The following is a 22,799-nucleotide window of genomic DNA, read 5'->3' as shown; positions in this document are numbered from 1 at the left end:
ACCCAAAAGCAGTGAGAGACCCTGGACTTTAGACCCTTTTCAGTCTGATGGGACTGAACATGCATCTTCCAAGTCTCAGCAGAGTCACCTCATGACCAAGTCACAGATTTCCTATAAGACAACACTTTCCTGAAGCTGAGCGTCTGGGCATGCAGAATTAACAGAGCCATCTGGGGAGAAGGGAGAACTTGTCTCAAGCTGAGTCCTCTGACCAACAGGCTGAGGCTGGAACATGCATGTATTTTACACTAATAGATCATCATTTGGAAGAAGAAAAAAAAAAAGTGCAGGGAACAATCCTGGAAACAGAATCATAGTTTTCCTCTTCCTCACCCTGAGTGCCTCCGAGTCAGGCTTCACCTCGCCTGCCCGTCAGCGGGCTCATGATCCTTACCTGCTCGGCTAACTATGGTTCAGCTTCCGGAAGGGGCAAGAGATTACTCTCAGCCAGGATCCCTCGGAGCCTGCTGGTGAAGGCACTCACTATTACCACTCACTCACTGACTGTGAGGGTTATGCAAGCTGGATACTAAATGGATGGAGAAACCCAGAATTTCTCATTGGTTTTACTTTATATTCAGCAAAAGAAACAGGCTCCTAACTTCTGGGAATTAAATCAGGCCTGGGGTTAGTACAGGTACAGTGTGCTATCGTATAGTAACTTATGATGCTAATATACTCCTTTTCCTACTGCCAGACAGGCAAATAGATCCTCCTGCTCCTGGCAACTGTGGTGGGTGCATTCGCAGAAGAAAATGGCAAGGCAGAGTCTTTTAGAGCTAATAGCCAGTTGTGCCACTACTGCAGCATGAAGCACTAGGCAAGTGCTGTGCACCCCCACRCAGGCACAGCAACACGCTGGATGAGCAGCTGCTCAACAAAGCGATGGTACCAGCTGTGCTGTTTGCAGACTCCCTGCAAACAGCTCTGATCACAGGTTTTCTTGAAAGAAGCAGGGAGCTAACCGGGTGCCAGTGGTTTTCCAGACTTTCAGAGCATGCTACAGGAACTCCTTAATGGAGGTCCCAGCAGCACCTCCTCTTCATACAGAAATGGCTCTGGGAACATGGACAAGATGCCCTAGAAGTTCTCTCACGGCCACGTGCCTCCTGAGCGTCAGTCACTTGCTAGCTTTACAGCAAAGGTGAACATGCCAATGGCTCCAGCAAGATGGGCACAGCGGCACCTGACAGAGGCCATGGCAGTTCCCAAAGGAAGCCAGGACTGCGGCTTCAGCAGAAGGCTCTAAGGTGTTACAAAGGCCCAGATCTTTTACGTCTCACACCGATACCTTCCCCCCTCTTCTGTAATGTCCATCTCCTTCCCAGAGCTGGAAGCTGCTGTTCTGGTTAGAATCAACCAGCTGTTACTCACAGTCCTATTGCTTCTGTGAGTGAACAAGTGACCAAGAACTATATAAACTCAAGCAAGGAGTTTCAGTTAAGGCACCACTATATGGTCACTAGTGACAGGCAGTAGTATGCAACAACTGACTTTGGCTGGTCAGTCCCAGAGGCAGTGGGTATGATGGGATAACACCACCACTGCTATTCTAATCATACAAATCAGTTGTTTCCAGGTGACCAAAAGTTAGCTTTTAAACTGACTTTCAGAACAAGAAAGTAAAAGCAGAATTTTGTTTCTATTTGACTGAAATATTTTATTCAACCGCAAATCAAATGTGGACATGGAGGGGCTTTTTTAATTGTTAAAAGCTAGACAAATTTCAAAATGAAATCATCAAAACAGCTTGGGGTGAAATACCCTGTTCGTTCTTCTAAGAAGTATAACTTTCAAAGATGAAGTGTAGTCTTCATTATCAGCCAGTGCAGGTGGTGCAGCTGATTTAGTTCAATAAGTRTTTATCTTGTTCTGGTAGGATCTCCTCTCTGGCTATTTTCCTCAAAGCATTTCCATTCCTCTTGCATAACACAGATACATCCTACAGCCTTCTCTACCCTGCATCAAACACCCCAATCACATGCTCTCCCTAAAGGCATTCATTGTTTATCCAAAACCAGACGCGTTCCAGGCAGACTGGCAGACAGAAAGTCTGGGCCATTTGTACACAGCCAACTCTTACTGGGGAAGTAAGCTCTCCTCTTCGAGACAGGTCAGTCCAGCCAAAGTCAGTTACTTAGAAACACTGCTAGAAGCATATGCTAAAGGCCAGCGAACACAACACCACACACTGAACATCAGCTGGATAGGAGCCGACCAGCTTCTCCTAATAACCGATTCCTATGTATAAATAGCAATGATACGGAGTCAGAACCAAAAGCAACTGGCCAATCCTACCTTTTATTGAAGATGATTGCCTGAGCACAGGGGCATGGCAGCATTTTGCCTGGGAACACAAGCACACACACCTTCTTTCTGGGCACTCTCACCCTGTTCATGGGATGTCCTGCCTAACGATTAGATTTAACTACGCTTTCATAACATGTGCAAAGCATGAAGCAGAGCAGTAACGCACATAAGATTTCACTAAGCAGGGATTAAAGTCATCTTTGTCTTCAGCATCTCTCATCCACACTTGGCAAAAATTTCCTGAGAAATTCCAGTCTGTTTGGGACTGCAAAAACCCTGGAACATTAACTGCACTTATACTATCATCCATGCAAGAAAAGCTATTTTTCATATCAATCTCCCTCTTGTACAAATCTATTCACAGTCAACAGCCAATACATACAGCTTGGCTGAGCTGGAGCCATGCCAGGACTATTCTGGTACATAGTCAACAGAAAACAAACAGAAAATTGAACAGAATAAATTGAACAGAATAAACAAGCAGAATGGCAAATATTTGGTTCTTATCCATCGAATTTATCTAATGTGTTTTTGCCTACAGAAATGAAAGGGGAAAGGGAAGTTGCACACTCTCCAGATCATTAAGAAAAGTTTCAATTTTTTCCTGGAGTTATCACCATTACTTAAGAGGACATGGATCTCTGGAAGAGGGGTTCTTTCAATTGTTTCCCTAGCCAAACTGTGCGTGAAATGTGGTCTAAAGAGCAAAAGAGAAGGCACAGATCCCTATGAGATTTCTGTGAAAAGTATAAAGGAAAAAAAGTCTTCAGGAAATTCACCTCTAAACTAGCCCTGCATACCAGTGCCAAACAGTTGTACCAACAAATCCTGATGTTTTCATCACTGTTTGGGCAAGAGAAATAAAGGGGAGACTCAAAGCAGGAAGGGAAGTGGGGTCATAACAGCATAAATCAACCTGCTGGTGGCAAGACAGACAGAAAGACACTGAGGCTTAGATCCTCCTTTGCCTCTATACATTACACATTATACTACTGTTTGCCTCCATGTTAACCACTGACCAGCCTGTAGGGAAAACATGCTGCGTCAACAAAAGGTCTGCCCAGAAAACAGCGTCCCATGTAACTCAGGCTTCCCTCTCGCAGCTGCCAATAACATCACGGAGCAGTGAGCAAACACACAGCAAAGAATCCTCACCGCCGTTCAGCTGCAGAGCCACGTCTGTCATCTTTTCTGCTGTCTTTCCCAACGACGGGCAATAAAGAACATGGAGCAGAAGCTAAGACATCCTGCTCACACACATTCTTAAGGCATGATATCCAACCTAGATCTTCAACTCTGGGGGAATGCGATCAAGAGCAAAGGAAGGCACTGTTCATTTTGCGGTGACCAGCAGGAAAAGCAGAAATTTAACTGCAACCCACAAGCATGCACGCCGAGAAGCAGAGCGCCACTACAACTCTCCAGCATCAATAGTTATTAAGCATTACTAAAATCACACAAACAGTAATACAGGTATTATTTATCCTTCTATCCAGTTTTGGACATATGTGTTATTACGACTGTGTAGTTGAATTTTCCAAACCATAAGTCACTTAGGAGTCGCAGAAAACTCTTAACCAAAACTGCGTGCGGATATTTAGAGAGCTTTGAAAGCCTAGCCAATTATCCATAGATTTTGAGCACAACTGTGTGCAGTGAACTAATATAAACCTGGCACTGTGGCAAACAGCTGCAAAATAGGAATCATACAAACTTTGTAAACCAGATTTATTTCATCTGCTTTAAGCACAGGAAAAATAATGGCAAGTGGCAGCTTAATTCATTTGCATCTTCTTCAACAATCAAGACGGAAGTAATAGTGACATATATTGGTGTATCAAGATGCAGGTGACTTCAGTGATTTAAAACAGTAGACAGAACTCATGCTTTACACATGCTTACGGATCATCACTTTTTACTTCCCCATGAGCTACAAAGTCAGCATTAACCTTACCTACGTTTCTTTTCAGAAATTTTCGTTTTATGAATTCTTCAAGCATGCTTTGAATTTTTAAACACTATCCAATGTAATTTCACAGTTTCAGAAAGCAAAGGGTTTTCCTTTAGCTGCCCCCAAATCAGTGGAAGATTAGGAAACAGCCTGTCAATAAAGATCTATAAACAGGGCCTGTCAAAGCAAATGCTTTTGTACTGGGTCTATTCCAAGTAGTACACTCTGAGACCAAACTGAGAGTCAAGGTAGCTATCCGCTGCCATGAGATCTCAGCAGGCAGTTACTGAATGGGTAACTGCATGACTTTGTCCCTTATTGTTGCAAACCTGTGAGTTTACGTAGCACTTTAAAAAGCAGAATTACTTGGTGTTCTTGAAGACAAGCAGTTAAAACATTACTAGCATTAGAGAAATCTATCATAATTTTCTTTCTAAGCTATAACTAAGCAAGTACGAACCTGTATTAACACTTCTTTAACCAATAATTCCTCATTTCTCAGGAATGCAGCATTCATGACAATTCTCTGATACTAGACTACCATCTATCACTGGATATTCAGGCTTACCAAAACCAGGACCTCAAGGAAACAACTCTTTCATCTAGGATCCTCTCTAGCTACCCACAGTTCTAACTAGGACTGTCCAATAATCCCCTGCATTGTGAAGGCTCAATACAGTCAAGAGTATTAAGAAATTCCTAATTTTGGTGGATGGGTTACAAACCCCTGATGCGAAGCACTGTCTTTATTTTTATGTACTCAACCCTCATGACTGCGTGGGAGAACTTAATAATATGCTTCCTAAAAGGGGGTGAAAAAATTAAAAACCAATCCCAAAGTTATCATTTAGAATGTCCAACTCACGGAATTGGCATGCTTGGAGTCAGCAGTACTGCTGGCCCAAGGTAGGAACCTCAGAAATAAAGACACTGACCAGGAGATGCACATAGGAGAGACCAGGAACCTCATGATGACAGACATGATAAATCTGTCTGTTTGCTTCAGAAATAGGAAGTGAGTAAATAAATAACATCAAGAACAAAAAGTCCTCAAAACATTAACAACTCTACAGGAAATTACGTAAGGGTCACTTCTCATGAAAAACTCACAAAATGTTCCATTCAGTCTTGTCATTTCTTTAATCAGTATTTCAAGAGAGTCTCTCACGAAGTTACATTTAAGTCTCAATCAGTGCAATTGTGAGCTGAAGTGCACATGAAACTTGTTCTAAATGATTTTCATCAGCACATTCAACGCTCATCAGGCACTCATTAAAATGACTGAGAACTACCAGAACCACTTGCAGCCTGCATCTCTTTACCTGTATTACCCTCAGATCTCTAAGCTTCTTGACACTGCAGCAGAATTAAAATTGGTTGATCTGTTTGAACTTTCTAAGAAATAAAAGAAATGAATTTAGACCTTTATAAGCCAACATCATAAACACACCTGAAAAAAAGCACCCACTAAAAAAAAAAAAAAGAAAAGCCAACCCCAAAATTTCCATAGCAGCTGTCTAGCCATCATCAGCAAGTTTTATAAATCACTTCACCTCACATTTACTGTCTGAATAATTCCTCTATTTATACATAGAGAAAATTTTCCAGTGACCTCTTCGGTCACAGTTAGCTCCTACAAGACAAAGCATTCGGCATGTAATGCTCATAACAGACCCAAAGAATGTACAAATGACTTACAAAATGCAGTATGACCCATATGAGCATAACGAGGCCCTTATGGCTATTGTAGTGTCTAGGCAATACTCGACTGCAAACGGGAAATCATGAAACTTCATGAAACTTTTTGCCTAGACTTCCCTCACTGAGGTTTAAAGGCCGTGGAGGGCTTCAGACCTGACACCACCCATGAGCTAGCTTTAACAATGCGTTCATAACCTGGCTTTTCATGACTATTTCATAGCACTTTCACACATCTGTTCTCATTGCAACAATCCTCTACAAATTCAAACTAATCCTCTTGATACTCATTTCCAGAGGCCAAGTGTGATAAGCAGCTCTTGGTATTCCTAGCTTGTGGGAGGCAAATGGAATTATAAAAGAAAAACAGAACAGTGGGAGGTGTGTAGCAGCTATCATGACAACTTGGATGCCTGTACAGGATTAACCAGATTAAATTTCAAGTGGCTAAATTCCCTTTGTACCAATCCATCCTGGATCACTTTGTGGTGATAGCACCTTTTATTTTTATTTTTTAAGTGTTACATCATACTACATATTGTGATAAATACAGTAAGCACAATAATACAGCAGTTACATATCCTACATATACAAAGGTATTCACATGGAGCCAAGGGAATTAAGAATTGAGCTGTATTACTGACAGGCTGTGGAAGGAAGAGACAGAAAATGAAGGTGGTAATATCAAAATATGCACAATGTAAACTTAAACGTCCAAGTTTCTTGTCATACTAATCACTCAGAGAGCAGTTTCTCTACCACATTTCCCCTTCATGCTTCCTGAGAGTTTAGAACCCTTAAATATGGGTTCCGAATCATGACTGAAAGTAGCCTGTAGCCCCCAAGGGCTAAGTCATGACTTCAGCTTCAAATCCAGGCCAAAACACACATGCGGCTGAGCATCCCATCAGATATCATGGCATGGTCAACTTGCCAAAAGCTGCCTGTCACACTTCATATTCCCAAGCTGCAGAAACAAATTTTTTTCTGCCTTTGGAATCAAGATGCCCAGCTGTAGCTTAAAGACAAAAAAGAATACTCCTCACTGAAACCTGTAGGAAAATCATACTGTCACTGTGGCCTCTTCTCACTGAGACCTATTCAAGAACCTGGAGGTTCAAGAACAGGTGAAGATTAACAATCTTTAAATTTCATTTTACATATTGCCTTCACTGCAGGTTAGTGACTACCAGCCCAGGGTGTTATTTATCAAATGTTAATAGGTTCTGTACTAGTATTTGATGTGGCTATTATTAGCCCACAGTAAGTGGGAGGAAACTTCCTCTTCCTTCCATGTGGACCACTTCACAGACAGACATTTACTATTTGTTTTTACTTTGCTAAGTCCTTCAGACTCTGACTGTGCATTTCATCCAGAGGAATAGCTGCCTCTTGCTTCCAACAAATATTGCAAATTAGCAGACCCAGAGAAAGAATGCACTCCAGAAACCAGATAAATCTAGCCCTGTGGGAAAGTACACTGCCACCACGGACAATGCTGCAACCAGATTCCAACAAGAAAATTTCCAGCATTATTTACCACCCTGCTCAGCACATGATCCATTCTTGATAATATCAAACGGCATTGCTAGGATTCAGCTTGTTTATATTCCGCTTAAAGTAGCCAAGGAAAAGCACCTGAATGAGACATTAGGGAACAAAGGCACAAAAGCAGCTATAAAGCAAGAATCAGCAAACACTACCCTCCCTGCAACTGCAGGAGTCTGCCCGGCAGGATGTACTTGGCTAGTCCTGTTATAAATGCACTCCCGGTTAGTACAACAGAGAAGAGAGCAATGGCTTCTACCAACAAATGCAAGACTGATTTTTCTTCCTTATCTCAAAACTATAAGCCAGTAAACTTTGGACACAAGAAAAGTATCAAATCTCATTTCTATGCTGAACAAATACTAGCAATCAAATGGTTTCCTATCTGAAACACTCCAAATTACTGCAAATGTCACAACTGAAAAGTGACAAGTCCTTTTCAGCCCCAGCTGGACCTCAAGGTACCCTCCAGTGTTTCAAGAAAAGTTTGAGTCATCTTGTCAACCTCTTTAATTGTTCTGTGTCATCACAGATGTTCTGCCCATGGCTAAAGGAGTGCCTCTGCCCTTACTGCACTTTGCAGAAGAGCCTAGCAGGAGCAGGAAAGGTAGTCACCTATAAAGAAAGTGAAGGCACAGAGCGAAAGAAAAGGGAAAGGGATCTGACACTGCCAGGCTCTCCCTCCTGGTTCCCTGCCTCCCACTGGCCAGAGCAGAAATAGCCTGCACTTATCTCCCTTATTTAAGAAAGCCTTTTCTCATCTGTTGGCATCTGCTGGCCCTTTACCTTGAGCTATTTATTATGAAGTGGAGCCTTGCACCATCAGAGAAAGCAAGAGCAAGGTGAGGGACTGTAGCATCCCACCTGCCTCATTCTGAGAGGCCACAGCCCATTTTCATCCCCTTGGGCATCCTGATTATAAGATACCATCAGCTGAAGCTAGTCAGTGAAGGCGGAGAAGTAAAGAGAGAGATTTCTATGGCTGAAGAGAACTACCTGACAAATATGTGAACTTCACAGTGCAGAAATCGACATCTTTGTCCTCCTGGGGACAGATGTTTTTTTTCCATTACTTTACTAGAGTTATCTGTTGACATATAGGAGAACTGAGACAAAGAGGTTTAGGTAGCACCCTTTCCACAGATGGAGAAAACAGTATTTAAAACTTTATAAGCTACTTGAGAGCAGACAAAATGCCCTTTGCTGTCACACTGCATTATAAACTCAGCAGTGGAAGCAAGATGTAGTGTTGCAAGGAGCACCACAACAGGAAATACACCTTGCTCTAATTATAATCTCTATTCCACAATATTCCCTACCCAAAACTGTGTTTATTTTTAGAGACATTGAGAGAAAAACATCTGAATTCAAATTTAAACTTACTACAATTTTTAAAATGTGGACACAAAGCAAAGTTAGATCAATGACATCTGTGTTCCTTAGCTAACAAAGTTTTCTGTATTTGAACTGTAATTATATATATATGAATTATATATATAAATTCACACACACACATATATGTGTGTGTGTGTGTGTGTGTGTGAATATATGAATTGAAAGTTTTGCAAGGAACTCTAGCTTCCCAGCTGGAAGTGACATGCTTTGCACTTCCCAGTCCATAGTTTAACATGTCAGCAGGCTCTAGCACAGCAAACACTATAGTAGGAGGCAATTAATTAAATAAAAACCTCAAATTATTCTTAGCACCACAGATTCGCTTAAAAACAAACAAATCAACCAAAAAAAAGTATAATAAACTTGAAAGCACAACCGAAGATGATTACATGCATGCTCAGATCACCTGGCAGTACAAATTCGATCTGTATCAGGTATGAGCACACAGTCACATTTCTGCTGACTTGCCACATCATATGGGACAGCATGAAGCCCACTCTATGTCTGCTGAGAAAGAGTGAGCCCTATTCAGTTTCTATACAGCTTCCCGGACTATTTGAACAGGTCTGGATGAGCAGTTTGAGGATATACTAGTGCTTCACACTTTGTATTACACGGCTGGTAGGATCTTTGATCTGCTGCTAGGCACCTCAAAATCAGGCTTTTTCTTCTTGTGAACCCACAGCCTTAGGCTATGGCAGGAACAGTCAACGCATCCAATTTTAACCTATGCAAGATCTGCAGCTACAGCTGTGTGTTCTGTTTTCTTTTTGTTTTGTTTTTAAAGCCCACTATCACATTAATTCCTGATGAGAATTTTTCATTACCATATTATTGCAGCCTGCCTTATTCAATGTTAACTAAGGTGCAATTAACATTTCAAAGGGAAAAAGTTAAATGGAAAATATCCAGATTTTCTTTATTTTAGCTCCACAGAGTGCAAATAACAATCCAACAAAGATCTGGTGAAAGTGGTCATAATTCTCAGCAAATAATGAACCTAATCAAGAATCAGCATTGACAATAATTAATAATTCTGACATTGTATCTTCTATGTCCCCAAGGATGAACAGGAGAACGTTTACACTTAAAAAAAAAAAAAGAAATCCCCATCCTTTAACTAGAGGGCTGTTCAAATCAAACTTTGCCCCAAAGCAAGTGTCTTACTTGCTAAGTAAGGAGCACACTTAAGAACTTTACCTGACCAACAGATTTCTATCATATTCTGGAGCTGAAACAATGCAACATCAGGAATTCAGCGTAAGACCTATTGCAATATGCATACAAGTTAGCTTCTTCTTTTCTCAAATGAAACCACCCTTTATTTTCTTTTCAGCTTTATTTCCGACGTATTAGACTACATAAAGCTGGCATCTGCTAGGAATACATTAACTCTACCTTCTACTCCAGAACAGGTAGAAGTACAAATGGCAACATACAGACTGGTTGTGGACAGAAGAGCTATCTTTTTTTCTCTAAAGGAGTGTTAAAACTATGTGGCTCTAACTGTGGGCAAAACGGCTTGATAGTATAAAAACCCCATGTGAATGACCAAAAGCATACTTCAGTTAGGGTAACTGAAATGCAAGGAAGCACAACCATAAGCCCAAATTCCAAGCACAATTACACGAATGTTCACTCAAATCAGGGAACTGCATAGACACAGGAGTCGCCACTTGCAATTACAATTGGGGCGCAACTATAGTATTTAGGAGAACGCTGACCTTTGTAATTGCATAAAGAGAGCACTGTCAAAAAAGGAAATTCATGGAATTAGCCAGATAACTTAAACAGAGGAAGAAAATCTAAATAAGTAATTTTTTTTCGGTGTAAGTATCTAGTTACTGCAAGACAGACCGCTGACAGAAACCATGAGGCTTTGCCTCCTGGAGCTAGAAGAAATGGGAAATTCAATGGAATTAAACACTTGTGCTTTTTTGGGAAAGGTGCAAGTTTCTTGTTTCTTGAATGCTCAGAGCACTTCTCTCCTTCCCCTTGCAGGTTCACAGAACTTGCAGGAACTGCTCAAATTGCCCAGTTCCTACAGTGAGCCAAGGACTCACAGATGAGACAGAGACAGTGGCAAATTTGAGCTCTAAGAAAAGAGAGGAAGGTGTCTCCTTCCACAGGTCTTCCAGATGCCCTTAAGTCTGCTTGATCTCTAAAACTGGTAATAAGCCTGGGCTGTTTTCTTTACCACCTGTCTATCGAAATGTTCCAGTCTTCATTGCTTTGATATGTAAAAGCAAAGAGACTAGCAGAAAATTCTAATGCAAAGCAGAGTTTTGTTTTTACCTGACACTGGCTCCTTTAAGATCACAGAAGTGTGTGAGTAAAGCTTTCACCACGTCATTGCAGACAACTTTAACTACATCAATGTGACTCAGCCTCTGTCGCAGCTGCTTGGCAATCTCCCAGAAGTCTTCAGATAGCAGCTGGTACAGCTGCCCTTCATCTCTGCTGAGTTGCCCATACCAGGACAGGATGTAATCTCTATAGCTGTAGTCAAACACTAAAAGGAGAAACAAAACAATAAATAGCAAAATCTGCAAAAGGGGAAAGCATACCAGGAGGGTACAAACTTAATCCCCCACCCCTCTCCTCAACAACCTCATGGGTAACAGGTTGCAGATCTTATTCTTTGGGTTTAAAATTCTCTCCAAAGAGAGAAAGGATGGTGATGTTGCAGAAATCTGCACCTAAGAGCGGTTACTGGCGGTCACTTTGCAAAGCCTGTAAGTGGATTTGCTCAGAGAGTCAGGTTACTAGCTATACACAAACCTTGAACTAATACCTGTCTCTCAGGAAATAAGTGGATTTAATTATGTGAACTATCATATAATTTGGCTGTGGCAGACTGAAGACAACCTTTTCTTAACATATGAATTCAGTCTCAACTCCGAAGTCACAGTTAAGGCCAGTGGCAAGATTTTTGGAGCTCAGAAAACAACAATACTGACAGTACATTAGAGGCTCAAAGGAGCTAGAGATAGAAGAGAGAAAGTAGATTAGTGAGACAGCAGGAACTTCAAAAATGACACGGCATTCCAAACTATATTTATAAGCAACAACCCAGATAACTGTAACTGCAAATTTCTCAGCAACACCATTTTCTACTGTTTTGACTTTTCTTTTTGACAACATTTGTGTCTAGCCAGTTTTACTGATGCTTTAGTAACAGATGTCCCTGAAGCTCCAGAAGGGAGCAGGAGGTGTTCAGGAAGCACACATGGGCCATGTTCAGCAGTGCCAACACGGTGTAAAAAAAAAGAATAGGAAAAAAAATCCCCACCCAGTTTGTAACTACCAGAGGAATAACTGAACATGAAGGAGGAAAATAAGTCATGTGCATGAGAATCTGAGTAGCTTCTTTACCAGACATTCTGATCTCGGACTTTCAATATAAAAAGTACACCTCATTTATCAGCGTAAGCCTGTAGTTTAAAGTAGTCATGGGACTCCATTGTTTCTTACTTTCTGCTTTGAAGGACAGTTGTTTCTTTGGCTGCTTAGTAAACCATTAAAAGCTCCCTGGCATCATGACAATGAACTAATAATGTAATAATAGCATAATAACTTAAAATGAATACTTTGCCTGCCTGAAATACTGACTTCATTCTACATTGCCCTGTTTAAAAAAAAAAATCAAAAAGAAAAGTTTAAAATTGATTAAGGTTTCTGGTCAAATGCTTTATAAGACTATAAATCAACTTCTTCAGACTTATAAAGAAACCTAGTCACTTCACTGAGACAGTGTATGTTGAAATATAAAGTTAAAAGCCTTTTACTAAGTCATTTCAAGGCTTCTAAAATGAATTATTCAGAAAAAAGCATTTCACCAAATAAATAAATAAAGAGAAGTTTTGAAATTTCAACTCCTCATTCTGATCCATGAGGGGAAAAAATGCTGAACCATTTTGCAGAATGGAAATTTCAAATTCTGAAACAGATCCAACTTCATCACTTTTCGAAAATGGAAGAAATTGAAACCTACAACCAACAAAGACCACAAAGGCTGGTAAAAATGGTTATAAAAGGTAATGATCGTATGATCAAAAAAGCTGAGGAATAATGCTTCTATACATCTAAGAGTAACTGGGAATAGCATTTTAAAAACAGACATTAATTACTTAAGTCTCCTATGACAATACACATTTTTGTAAGTATCTGTTTTTCCCCCACAGTTGTCACCACGTCCTTCTGCAACTACCCTTTTCTTATTGTTTCGTTCTTCTCCTCTCTTGTTCCACCTGAAATGCTACAGAAAGCCCTTCACAGCAAGGATACTTTCTTTTCAACTATTCTGCAAGACACTCATCATTTCCCAAGTGCTTTCAAAACACACTGCATTTGGGACTTGTGATCATTATCACTGACAGACAATTTATTTTTTCAGATTCTCTTGCAGACATGCTCTCTACCCTAAAATGAATGCAAGGGGGCAAAGTAACGAATTTCTTCAGCAGCTCCTCACCTAAGAAGCTGAGCTGTGGTACAGAGGAGGGATGGCTCCTTCTCTCTCTAGGACAGAACTCTACAAAACAAGAGTAAAACTCATAGCTCTTAGAAAATCTCTTAGAGTATATTCTCTTTCAGAACACATATCTATTCCAATCAATCCTTAATTTGTAATTGCACTTTCAGGCAACCCCTTTCCAAAATAAACTCAGTTCCTAGTTCTCTCCATAATCACTGTCACGTGCAATTTTGAATGTCCCCCCAGAGTATTGTCTGCTCTAATCAAGCACAGCATTCAAACATGTAACCATGCTAATTACTACAATAATTTGAGAGAACAACTCTCACAATTTTATTATACTGACAGTTGAAATATCTGGAGCAGGAGCTATTATAATGGAGAGACGCCCACTCAAACAAGGCAAGGTGATGATGATTCTTTTTCTGTTAATGCACCTACATAAAGGTCCACAAAATTTAGTTTCAGTATCAAACTAAAGAAAAAAGATTACTAATCACAACCGAAAATTAAGCTGTACAAGTCCTAAATACTTCACCTTGCTTGGGTTTCTTCCTGTCAGTTATACACTTTCAACACCCTAAATGTATTTCCCCATTTTCAACCATATTTTCTGCACCTACCTTTTATAACTCTCTTCCTCTACATCTTTTCTATAATTTCATTATCACTCATGAGCGTTGCTGCCCCCCCGAATGACAACATTTGAACCATGCTGTTTTCTATAAAATTTGGGGTACTTTAAAGACCAAAACGTATGCCAGAGCCCCAAATGAGCAGTGAGACAAGTGTTAGAGCTTGGTTTGTTGGTTTATCTTTTTTTTTTTTTTAAACAAATACCAAAGAGCAGAGTATTAAAACACCAACCACTGTCCCTGATAGCACCCTGTGCTAGGATAAGTTACTGCCTCATCAGCATGTGTCACCATGGCCATGATGTGCTGTTGCTGCTTTAGATTTCTGCCTGTCGATGCAGCTGGGGTCTCTTTGAACATCCTAAAGAAATATAAATGCAAGAATTTTATACAGGGTGGCTTGCTTCCTCTAGAGGAAAAAACTGTTAATCCATCTATTTTTGTTGTTTCTACATTGCACGTTCCTTAAAACATAGAAAATGACCAGTCTGAAAAAAAGAAAGGAACAAAAAGAGCAGAAGGGATACTCAGGGCAAGCCCTGGGTCAGCTTCTCCAAACATAATCAAAACAAATCTCTTCTGAGTGAATCAGAAGTACAGATGCGATGAGTCTGCTGCAAAACTGCAGAAACTTCTGCTGGGTTCTCTAAATTAAGTTAGATCTGAGCTCACAATTGTAATAAGCTGATTAAAAGCCATTCCCACATAAATGTGAAGTTGGGCCTCTTCAATTAGTCTTTTTAAAGGCTGTAAACTAAGAAAGTGTTGGGAGTACATAGCCAGAAGCTTTGGGTGCCTTAGACACAAGTCTGAGGCAATTGCTAACCCCTCTTCTTCCACTTCTTCCCCTCTTCTTCAATGTTCCCTGTAACGTGACTTCAGCGGGTCAGACTGGCATCAAATCCATGATTTGCAGAGCTTTGCACTTGACAGTTTTTACACTGTTAAGTTTCATTACCTAGCTTTGTGAAAAGTAGGAACAGAAATGTGAATAACAAGGAATAAATGCCTATCCGTTTTCTCAAAACACAATTAAAAATCAGACCTGAAATACTTTCCCTGTGTTAATACATACACAGACCACCAAGTTTCAAACAAAAAGTAAATATCCTTTTCTGAAAGTACCGGGGAAGAAGAAGAAGAAGAAGAAGAAAAAAAAAACTTTTATGGTCAAATCCAAAGCTCTTCATTGACTGTATTAATCAAGAGAAGAGAAGGTACAGTCTCAACACTGAAATTTGTTCTGGCTTGAGCTATTCTGCAACAATAAGCAACACAATCAGTAAAATAAAAGTGCAACATTAACATGAATTCAGTTAAGATCCTGCATCAGGAAACCACCATCAAACAGCCAAGAGTCATTGTAAAGCCGTATTATCACGGCACCAGATTGAACAGACATGATATGGTTATCATAAGCTATACCTGAAGAATACTTTAAATCAAAATTTAAGCAGAAAAAGATAACAGACTAAATCATTGTAAAGTACCTGGAAAAGCACTGTTCTATTGAAGTAAATGTTAAATGCTTAATTATTTGTTACAGCTACTCCGCTTCTCCCCACTCCACCAAAATCCAATCCAATCAAAAAAAGCCCTACCTTCATCCTCAAATCAAACTAAAATATTAAGTTTCTCTATTAAAGCCCCTAAAAAACAGCTAATAAATAATCTGAATATATTCAACTCTATCATTTCCAGGAGATTAATTTTTTAAATTTCAAGGGATAAAGGCCACATATTCATTGTATTGTATTTTAGCTATTATTTTTGCCATATGATACAAATCAAAATGATGACTTTTATACTTAAAACTATCTTTATTTACTGAAGTTTCTCATGCTCATGAAATCTTCATTTAGACCATGGTGTTAAAGGCTGGCAAAATGCTCTGTACGCTCCCAGACTTCAGGGACTGGGAACCTGCTTCAGGTCCTAGCTATATACAGTGTTGTTAGATTTGAGTTCTGTCGTTAAAGTTTGTGCTAGGAAAAATATCAACTTTTCATTATTTGCTCACATTTTACAACATTATTCAAACTCTATAAAATTGACATGTTTCCTTAATGGTCTAGACATTATCATTGCATACATAGGTGGATAGCTCCTATGTGAAAGGGAGCAGACTCCTACTTCACATTTGTGTTTTTTATTTTAATTAAAATAATAAAAAATGTTTGTTTAAAAATAATTCTGAAAGTGTAGAAAAAATGGAAAGTTCCAAATCTATAAAAAATAATGAAAAACAAATGTGTTAAAAATATCTAGGAGATGCATTAAATATCAGACAAACAAATTTCTGTTCAGATTATTTTGCCCACGTACTCTCTGCCAAGAGTGCTTTCCTCCAAGTGTATGAATCCCAGCAGCAGAGAGAACATGAATTCAGATTAAGCTTTTCCTCAAAAAAATGAGCTGTTTGGGTCCAAATTTTGAGTGCTGTGAAGAAATACAGCTTTTCAAACAGAGCGTGGCAGAAGCTACTATGAATTTTGTTTCTAAATGGGAAAGTGGGAAATTGGGAAATATGATAGAGTGGAATAAAGTTCTTTTTATAAAGGGAAGTCCTGCCCCACACACTGAAAAAAGTTCTTCTAGGGGGTCAACAAAACGTAGATAGGTGCGATCTTATCCACAGATATAATCTACTCAAATTCCCAAAGCGTTTTCAACAAGGCCTCACTCAACAAGGGCTTTAAGGAAGCTAAGCAGCTATGGAGTAAGAGGTGGCTTCTGGCATGGAATATTTAAGAGACAGGAAACAAAGGATGTGGTTACATAGCCAATTTTCATAGCTGAAAAATTTCACTAGTGGAGTTCTGGTGAGATTTGTACTATGGCCTATGCTGTTTTATTTACTCATAAATGACCCAAAAAAGTAGGTAAATAGTAAGGAGACAAAGTTTTCTGATACTACTAAGTTATTGGAGGTAGCAAAGACAAAGACTGACTGTGAAGAACAGCAGAAAGACCACAGGATACTCAGTGACTGGACAATAAAATGAAAAATGCACTTCAGTTCCTGGGAGACTGGATAAATTCATGGCAGATAAACCTGCTGACGGTAATGGCCCTCAGCCTAAATAGTGTATTGTACAAGAAGGACTTGGGTCTGACCCAGTTCAGTCTCTCCTAAAAGACATTTTTCTGAACTACTGTACTATACTGGATAAAAACATGAGGTTACCAGAAAAGAAACAGTAAGTGTTAAAACAGAAAGTGTTAAAATACTTATAAAACTAGGTCATCTTTTCTTTGTAAAATAAAAGAAGCACAAATGATATTCAAGTCAATCCATCAGTAAAAGACTGAAAAAATCATTTCAGTGTTAGTCACACAGTACTCCTGACTGAAAAAGGACTTACAGGTTTAAAACTAAAAGGCCATCTTTCTGCCACATACAGCCAGGAAAGTCTACTTACAATGTTATTTTACAGTTGTTCTAATTTTGGACACTTAGATTTCACAAAAAACGCTGCCTGCTAGCAGGGCTGGTTCGTAGCTTTCCCTTACCTTGTATCTGCAGCTTATGCAAGCAAGCTGTAATTAAGGACATAAAGAAGCACTCTGAAGCACTGTCCTCTTATACTATTATGCTGTCAATGCAGATAGGAAAAAAGCAATAACTAAGTAGTAGACAAATAAACAACAGTTCCTTTTTGGCAGAGTAAGTGACTACATTTTAAAATGACAATTCCCAATAATTCTGTTATACTGCCTTTGGCAAGAAGAGAAACTATCCAAGACAAGGCAACTATTATCAGCAGATTAGTATCATGGGAAAACTATCTCAAGCCCATAATAGTTTTAAGTTTATTAAAATAAGACAGACTGCTGAAATCACCAGTTTATAATGGAAACACAAATAGTTCCTTCAATTAAAACTAAGGACGACCACCGATATCTATCCTTCCAACTGTATTAATAGACTATACAAAAGATGCTAAGGAAAAGAACAAAGTAGCTATAAGCATCTGATAAGAGCCTAAACATATACATACACACACACACACATATATATAGGATGCAAGATACTTAGTAACTAACAGCAATCTCTAAGCAAAATTTATATAACACAGATGATGAAGAATAGCAAAGTAGTCAAAATTAACTAAAAGACGGTCTTTTATAGCCAGGAATAGCATTTCTGAAAGCATTTCTGCTGGCTCCTCTAAAAAATGTTATCCCTGTATCTTCAAGGGAACGTAAAGCAAAATAAAACTGGATCAAAAAAAATTTGCAAAACCCCATATACTGTGACAGTCTGACCTCTACTCAAAACCTCACGTGGCAGTGCCAGAAGTCTGAACTGTTTCCTAAGATTACAACCTCAGGATAACTGAAAGTCTACTACATGGACGAGATTTAAAAACATTTTGTTGAATTTTGTGTTAGATCTAGATAGTTGAAAGTAGGCAAAAAAAAAAAAAAAAAGGGAATTTACAAATGCTTCTTAATTCTCATCACTGTAGGATTACAGTATGGCACTAATAAAAAAAACAGGGAGAGGATCTTTATATCATTATTTAACCCTAAACCTGTAGAAGAGTGTTCATAGCATTAAGATAGCTACAGAATTCAGAACTGTCAGAGAGCAAGGAATGTGTCCTCTCCATTCCAAACAGACTGATCATTTTATTCTATTAAAAGTAAAATGTTTGTTTGGGGAACTCATCCAGGATCTCAAATTTAAGTTGAGTCAAAAAAAAAAAAAAAAAAAAAAAAGATTTGCTTAAATCTGTGTGTGATAGAGTGAAAAGTGCAGTCTCATCCTGTTAACTGCGTAACAGAGGACAGGTTGGCTTCATTAGTCACTTAATTAGGCCTGGGAGAAATACAATCAACCTGACAAGTTTATTGTCCAAAATACACAGTGTGAAAGTAATATCTATTCTGAAAAGAAATAGCAGAAAGGCAAGTAAGTCTTCATGATAGTAGATCCTCAACTCAAAAAAAAAAAATCATTGAAGTATATTGGTAACTTTCTGTTTGCTTTACTGAATAAGGATAGACTTATGTGTCTAACTGAATGATCTGCTGAACAAATGCCTCAGATAAAGAGCTGTCATGTTTTTAACAAACACACAGGTTTCTCTTATGTGCAAGTAGTTTAAGTGAAGTTTAACACAACTCTCTTTCCCCCAGTATTCTACAATAACTGCTGTCTCCCTCCAAACTACCCCGCTACCTCTGAGTTTTTGCTGGTTACATAAAAGTTTCTTTTCAAATTCCAGTGCAGGTATCCAAAATGCAAAGTGTGCATGTGGAAATACAGCAAATAACTTGACTATGCTTCTTTGAGATGTGCAATGTTCATACTCCACCATTCTTTCCATATGTCCTCAGGAATCCTACAATCTGACACAATCCAGGTAAAATGCTGCCTAATATAATAGTTAGTTATATCATCTTATAATAGTTCACCTTAACAGAAGTAGAAATGTGCTATAGTATAGATGTTTTAATTTTCAATTTTTAGCTACATATTCTGCTAACTGCTATTCATAAAAGTAATTTTAAAAACATCACAAGTCCTAAGAAGTTTTCATAAGGCAAACAACCTGTTTAATTTAAAACATATGCATAAATTTTTCAACACACACATACTTGGAAAAACATTAGTTTTAAATACAAGCTTTAGATGCAAGAAGTGGTAAGAAAAACAACATTTCTGCAAAGAAATCTTAAGAGAAAAATATTCAAAATTAGATACAATATTCACAAAACATGAAGCTACCCCAAATTTTATGTTTTAAGAGCTATCGTACACAACTCTAAGTGTTCTCTTCTTTTAACATACCAGTCAAACAAACTTTTTTTTTTTTAATCCTCTTTAGGTTCCAACAGTTCCAACCTACCATAATGTTTGGAGTAATAATTAAAAAAAAAAAATTTGCTTCAAAGTCTGACACAATCCAAAGTTCTACAAGTTTTGCAATATCAGTGAATCAGTTGGAAAACGTATACAGAGGTTGTTCTTTTTTAGCATAAACAAAATATTTTAAATCTTTATGTCCAGTTTTAGTGTCCCAACTGCATATGAACACTAGTTCACATTTTATAATCTAAAAACTGCATTTGTGTTCCACAGGTTTCATAAGTTATAGCAGCCAGAAGTACAAATGTGCGATTTCAGACTCAGTTTTCATAGAAAGAAAAATGGGAAGCACTAAACGGGAAGATTATTTGCAAGAGTCTACTGGATTTATCAGTTCATAGAAATTGATCAAGAATCCTTGAAATGTTATCCTTGTGTTTGATTTACAAGCATTAAGGACTCAGTTTTCACACACTATTTTCAAATATTTCTGTAACAAAAAAAAACAGTAGCTAAAATGAAAAGATGTCAGTTAAACTGCAAAAACAACATCAGTTACTTATTACAGTGGATCTCTTGGGAAGACCAAGACCTTCCACCTTGATTTTCCATCAAGGAAAAAGAAACCAGGGTCATATTCTAATATCCTGACACACTGTGAGTCATGATCTGCTAAGAGGCCAAAAGATACTCGGTGTTCAGTGCTCCCTTGTCCCATTTAAGACTCACCTTCTTTCAGCGCTTTATCCATGCTGTGAGAAATGACCACTCTCCTGGACTGAACTGAGTCATGGGAGTTTCCAGACCAATTATTCTGAAATAAGAGAATATTCATAGTAAGGGGAAGGAATAAACCAAAAATAACAGAAGAAAAAAGGCTGGAACTCAAGGTGGTAATACTGTATCATCTGGTTCTCTTATACAGATATTGGCACTCCAAATGATTAAAACAAAACAAGCGACAACTGTCTTAATGTAGAGTGCACATTAAGCACACAACACCACCCACTGTTGGGTACCATACAGCTTGACAAATTCTCTTAAAGTTGTTTTGTTTGTAAAAGAGCTGTATCCATTTGCAATTCAATGCAGTCAGTATAGCACACGTGCACTTATAAAACAACTGCAAATCTTCAATTCAGTATTTTCACAGCTTTGCAAGACCTCAGAGAGACAGTCAATGACAGATCTTCCCAGCATACCGTCACTATGGACTTCAATTGGCCTCATAAACTGCTTAAAAATGAAAGTGAGAGCCTTAGCTTTCTTACAGTAATTTTGAAGGAAAAAGCCCAAAAGAATATGAATCAAAACCACTTCTGGCTACTGCACCTAATACTGCTGTATTAGGCAGACACTTGTCTATTTTGAAATATTAGCTCGTACGGTGTCCAAACAGGTGGGTGGATGGAGAAACATTTTTCAGGGAGTAGACAAAATCTGTGATTCATGCTGTCCCTATATATAAAGGAGTATAATTAAATCAGAAATAGAAACTGTCTGCCACTGCCATTCAGTCTACTTCACTCCCAATGATGGTAACTCAGACTCATACAAACGCAAGTAAATCAAATTACTGGTGGCAGACAATTTGTGGAGGGATGTAAAAGGCAGTTCCCAAGCTGTACCTATTCATCTTGCACATACAGAAAAGGGCTCAGCTCCACTGCGAGGAGTGAACACTTTGGAAATGTTCCCCCAATTATTGTAACATTCATTAAATAGAGAATAAGAAAGCAGTATCAGCTTTAAGGGGGGCTTAAGCAGAAATAGTCTTTAGTGTTTTTAAAGGTAGCATGCCATTGTTTTAGCAAATTTGCAGGCTAATGTTCAGGGTGTTTTGGTGCAAGACATTTTCTTTTTACTGCAGATACACGTGCATGGAGTCTAGTACAAGACACATCTAATGAGACATAGATGAAACAACCTAAGTGCTTCTATAACAGCAAAATAGAGCTGTTCAGAGATGTTCGCACACTTAATACACACCATTTCCATGGATATTTTCCAGGCCCCGAGTGCCCCCCTCCCTCCCAGCTCCTTCCATCCCTAGTGAATTTGTTCCAGCATTTGGGTAAGCTTAGCAACACCCTCCAGACTTCTTCAGATCCTACTGAGGTCTTCCAGCCCTTTTTTTTTTTTTTTTTGACAACAGTATCAATGGCAAGAGCAGCAAGACTTCAGTGTATTCCCCTCCTTTTGCAGACCCTCTTTCCCCTCCTTAATTACAGCTTTGGTAGTAAAAACAATTTTAAATAAACAGAGTACTATCAAATTAATGAACCCCTACAGATTTCCATAGCCCCCTTTTATGTGAATATGATGTTAGTAAAAACTTAAGCCATAACCACGTGAACAGTTCCAGAAGTCCTTAAACAGTATATGTCAGAAAATAATTTTGATGTTTGGAAGAACATTAACAAAAACACGTGCAAAATTCCAATATGCCACTTCTAACTTATTTTATTGTGCTCCCTTCACACAAAGCTGTTTTAAAGCTAGTCGCACAATTACTCAAGGATTTTTTTGCTTTATTTGCAGCACAAAACAAGATGATTCGTAACCACTCCAATTTAAAAGAGAAGAGAGATACTCCCAGAGCATTAAACACTCCCAATACATTCGGGGCCCGGGGTGGGGGGAAGGAATTCAGAAAACGCTTGTAAGCGAAGTCATTTAGGTCTTTTCTTAAAGAAGGGGCTCCTGACTCATGCCATATGCTCGACATACTCAGGTTTACCTAATATTTGTACTAGCTTGGGGACCATACCAGATTAAACTTTCTGCTGAATTGAGTCATAACTGCACTGAGTTGGGAACCCCAATCCCCTGACTTGGCCTGCAGCATTCCTCATTTTCTAACGCACAAACTTTGCAGTGAGTGCTTTTTCCCATCTAAAGTGTTCTCACAAAGTACTAGCCAAATTTCTCCTTTCAAAACTAGTTTAAACACGAGCTGAGATAAGA

At 38.8% G+C, this 22,799-nt stretch overlaps 1 protein-coding gene across 2 annotated transcripts in view; it reads right to left on the bottom strand.

Annotated features, from left to right (window-relative positions):
- The window catches only part of SNX25 (sorting nexin 25), an 80,247-nt gene extending 59,606 nt beyond the window's left edge, over window positions 1–20,641 (bottom strand). For both annotated transcript variants that reach the window (XM_026084083.1, XM_026084084.1), the window contains exons 1-2: window positions 20,562–20,641; window positions 11,198–11,414 (exon numbers count right to left, since the gene is read on the bottom strand). In XM_026084083.1, the coding sequence (XP_025939868.1) occupies window positions 11,198–11,414; window positions 20,562–20,583 (239 nt within the window). In that variant the 5' untranslated portion in view covers window positions 20,584–20,641. The remainder of the gene's footprint in view (window positions 1–11,197; window positions 11,415–20,561) is intronic.
- Window positions 20,642–22,799: the final 2,158 nt, after the last annotated feature.

The sequence above is a fragment of the Apteryx rowi genome, unplaced genomic scaffold (assembly GCF_003343035.1).
Source record: "Apteryx rowi isolate R43461 unplaced genomic scaffold, aptRow1 scaffold_625, whole genome shotgun sequence".
In the NCBI taxonomy this organism is placed as follows: domain Eukaryota; kingdom Metazoa; phylum Chordata; class Aves; order Apterygiformes; family Apterygidae; genus Apteryx; species Apteryx rowi.
This window is presented reverse-complemented; position numbering and strand designations above follow the sequence as displayed.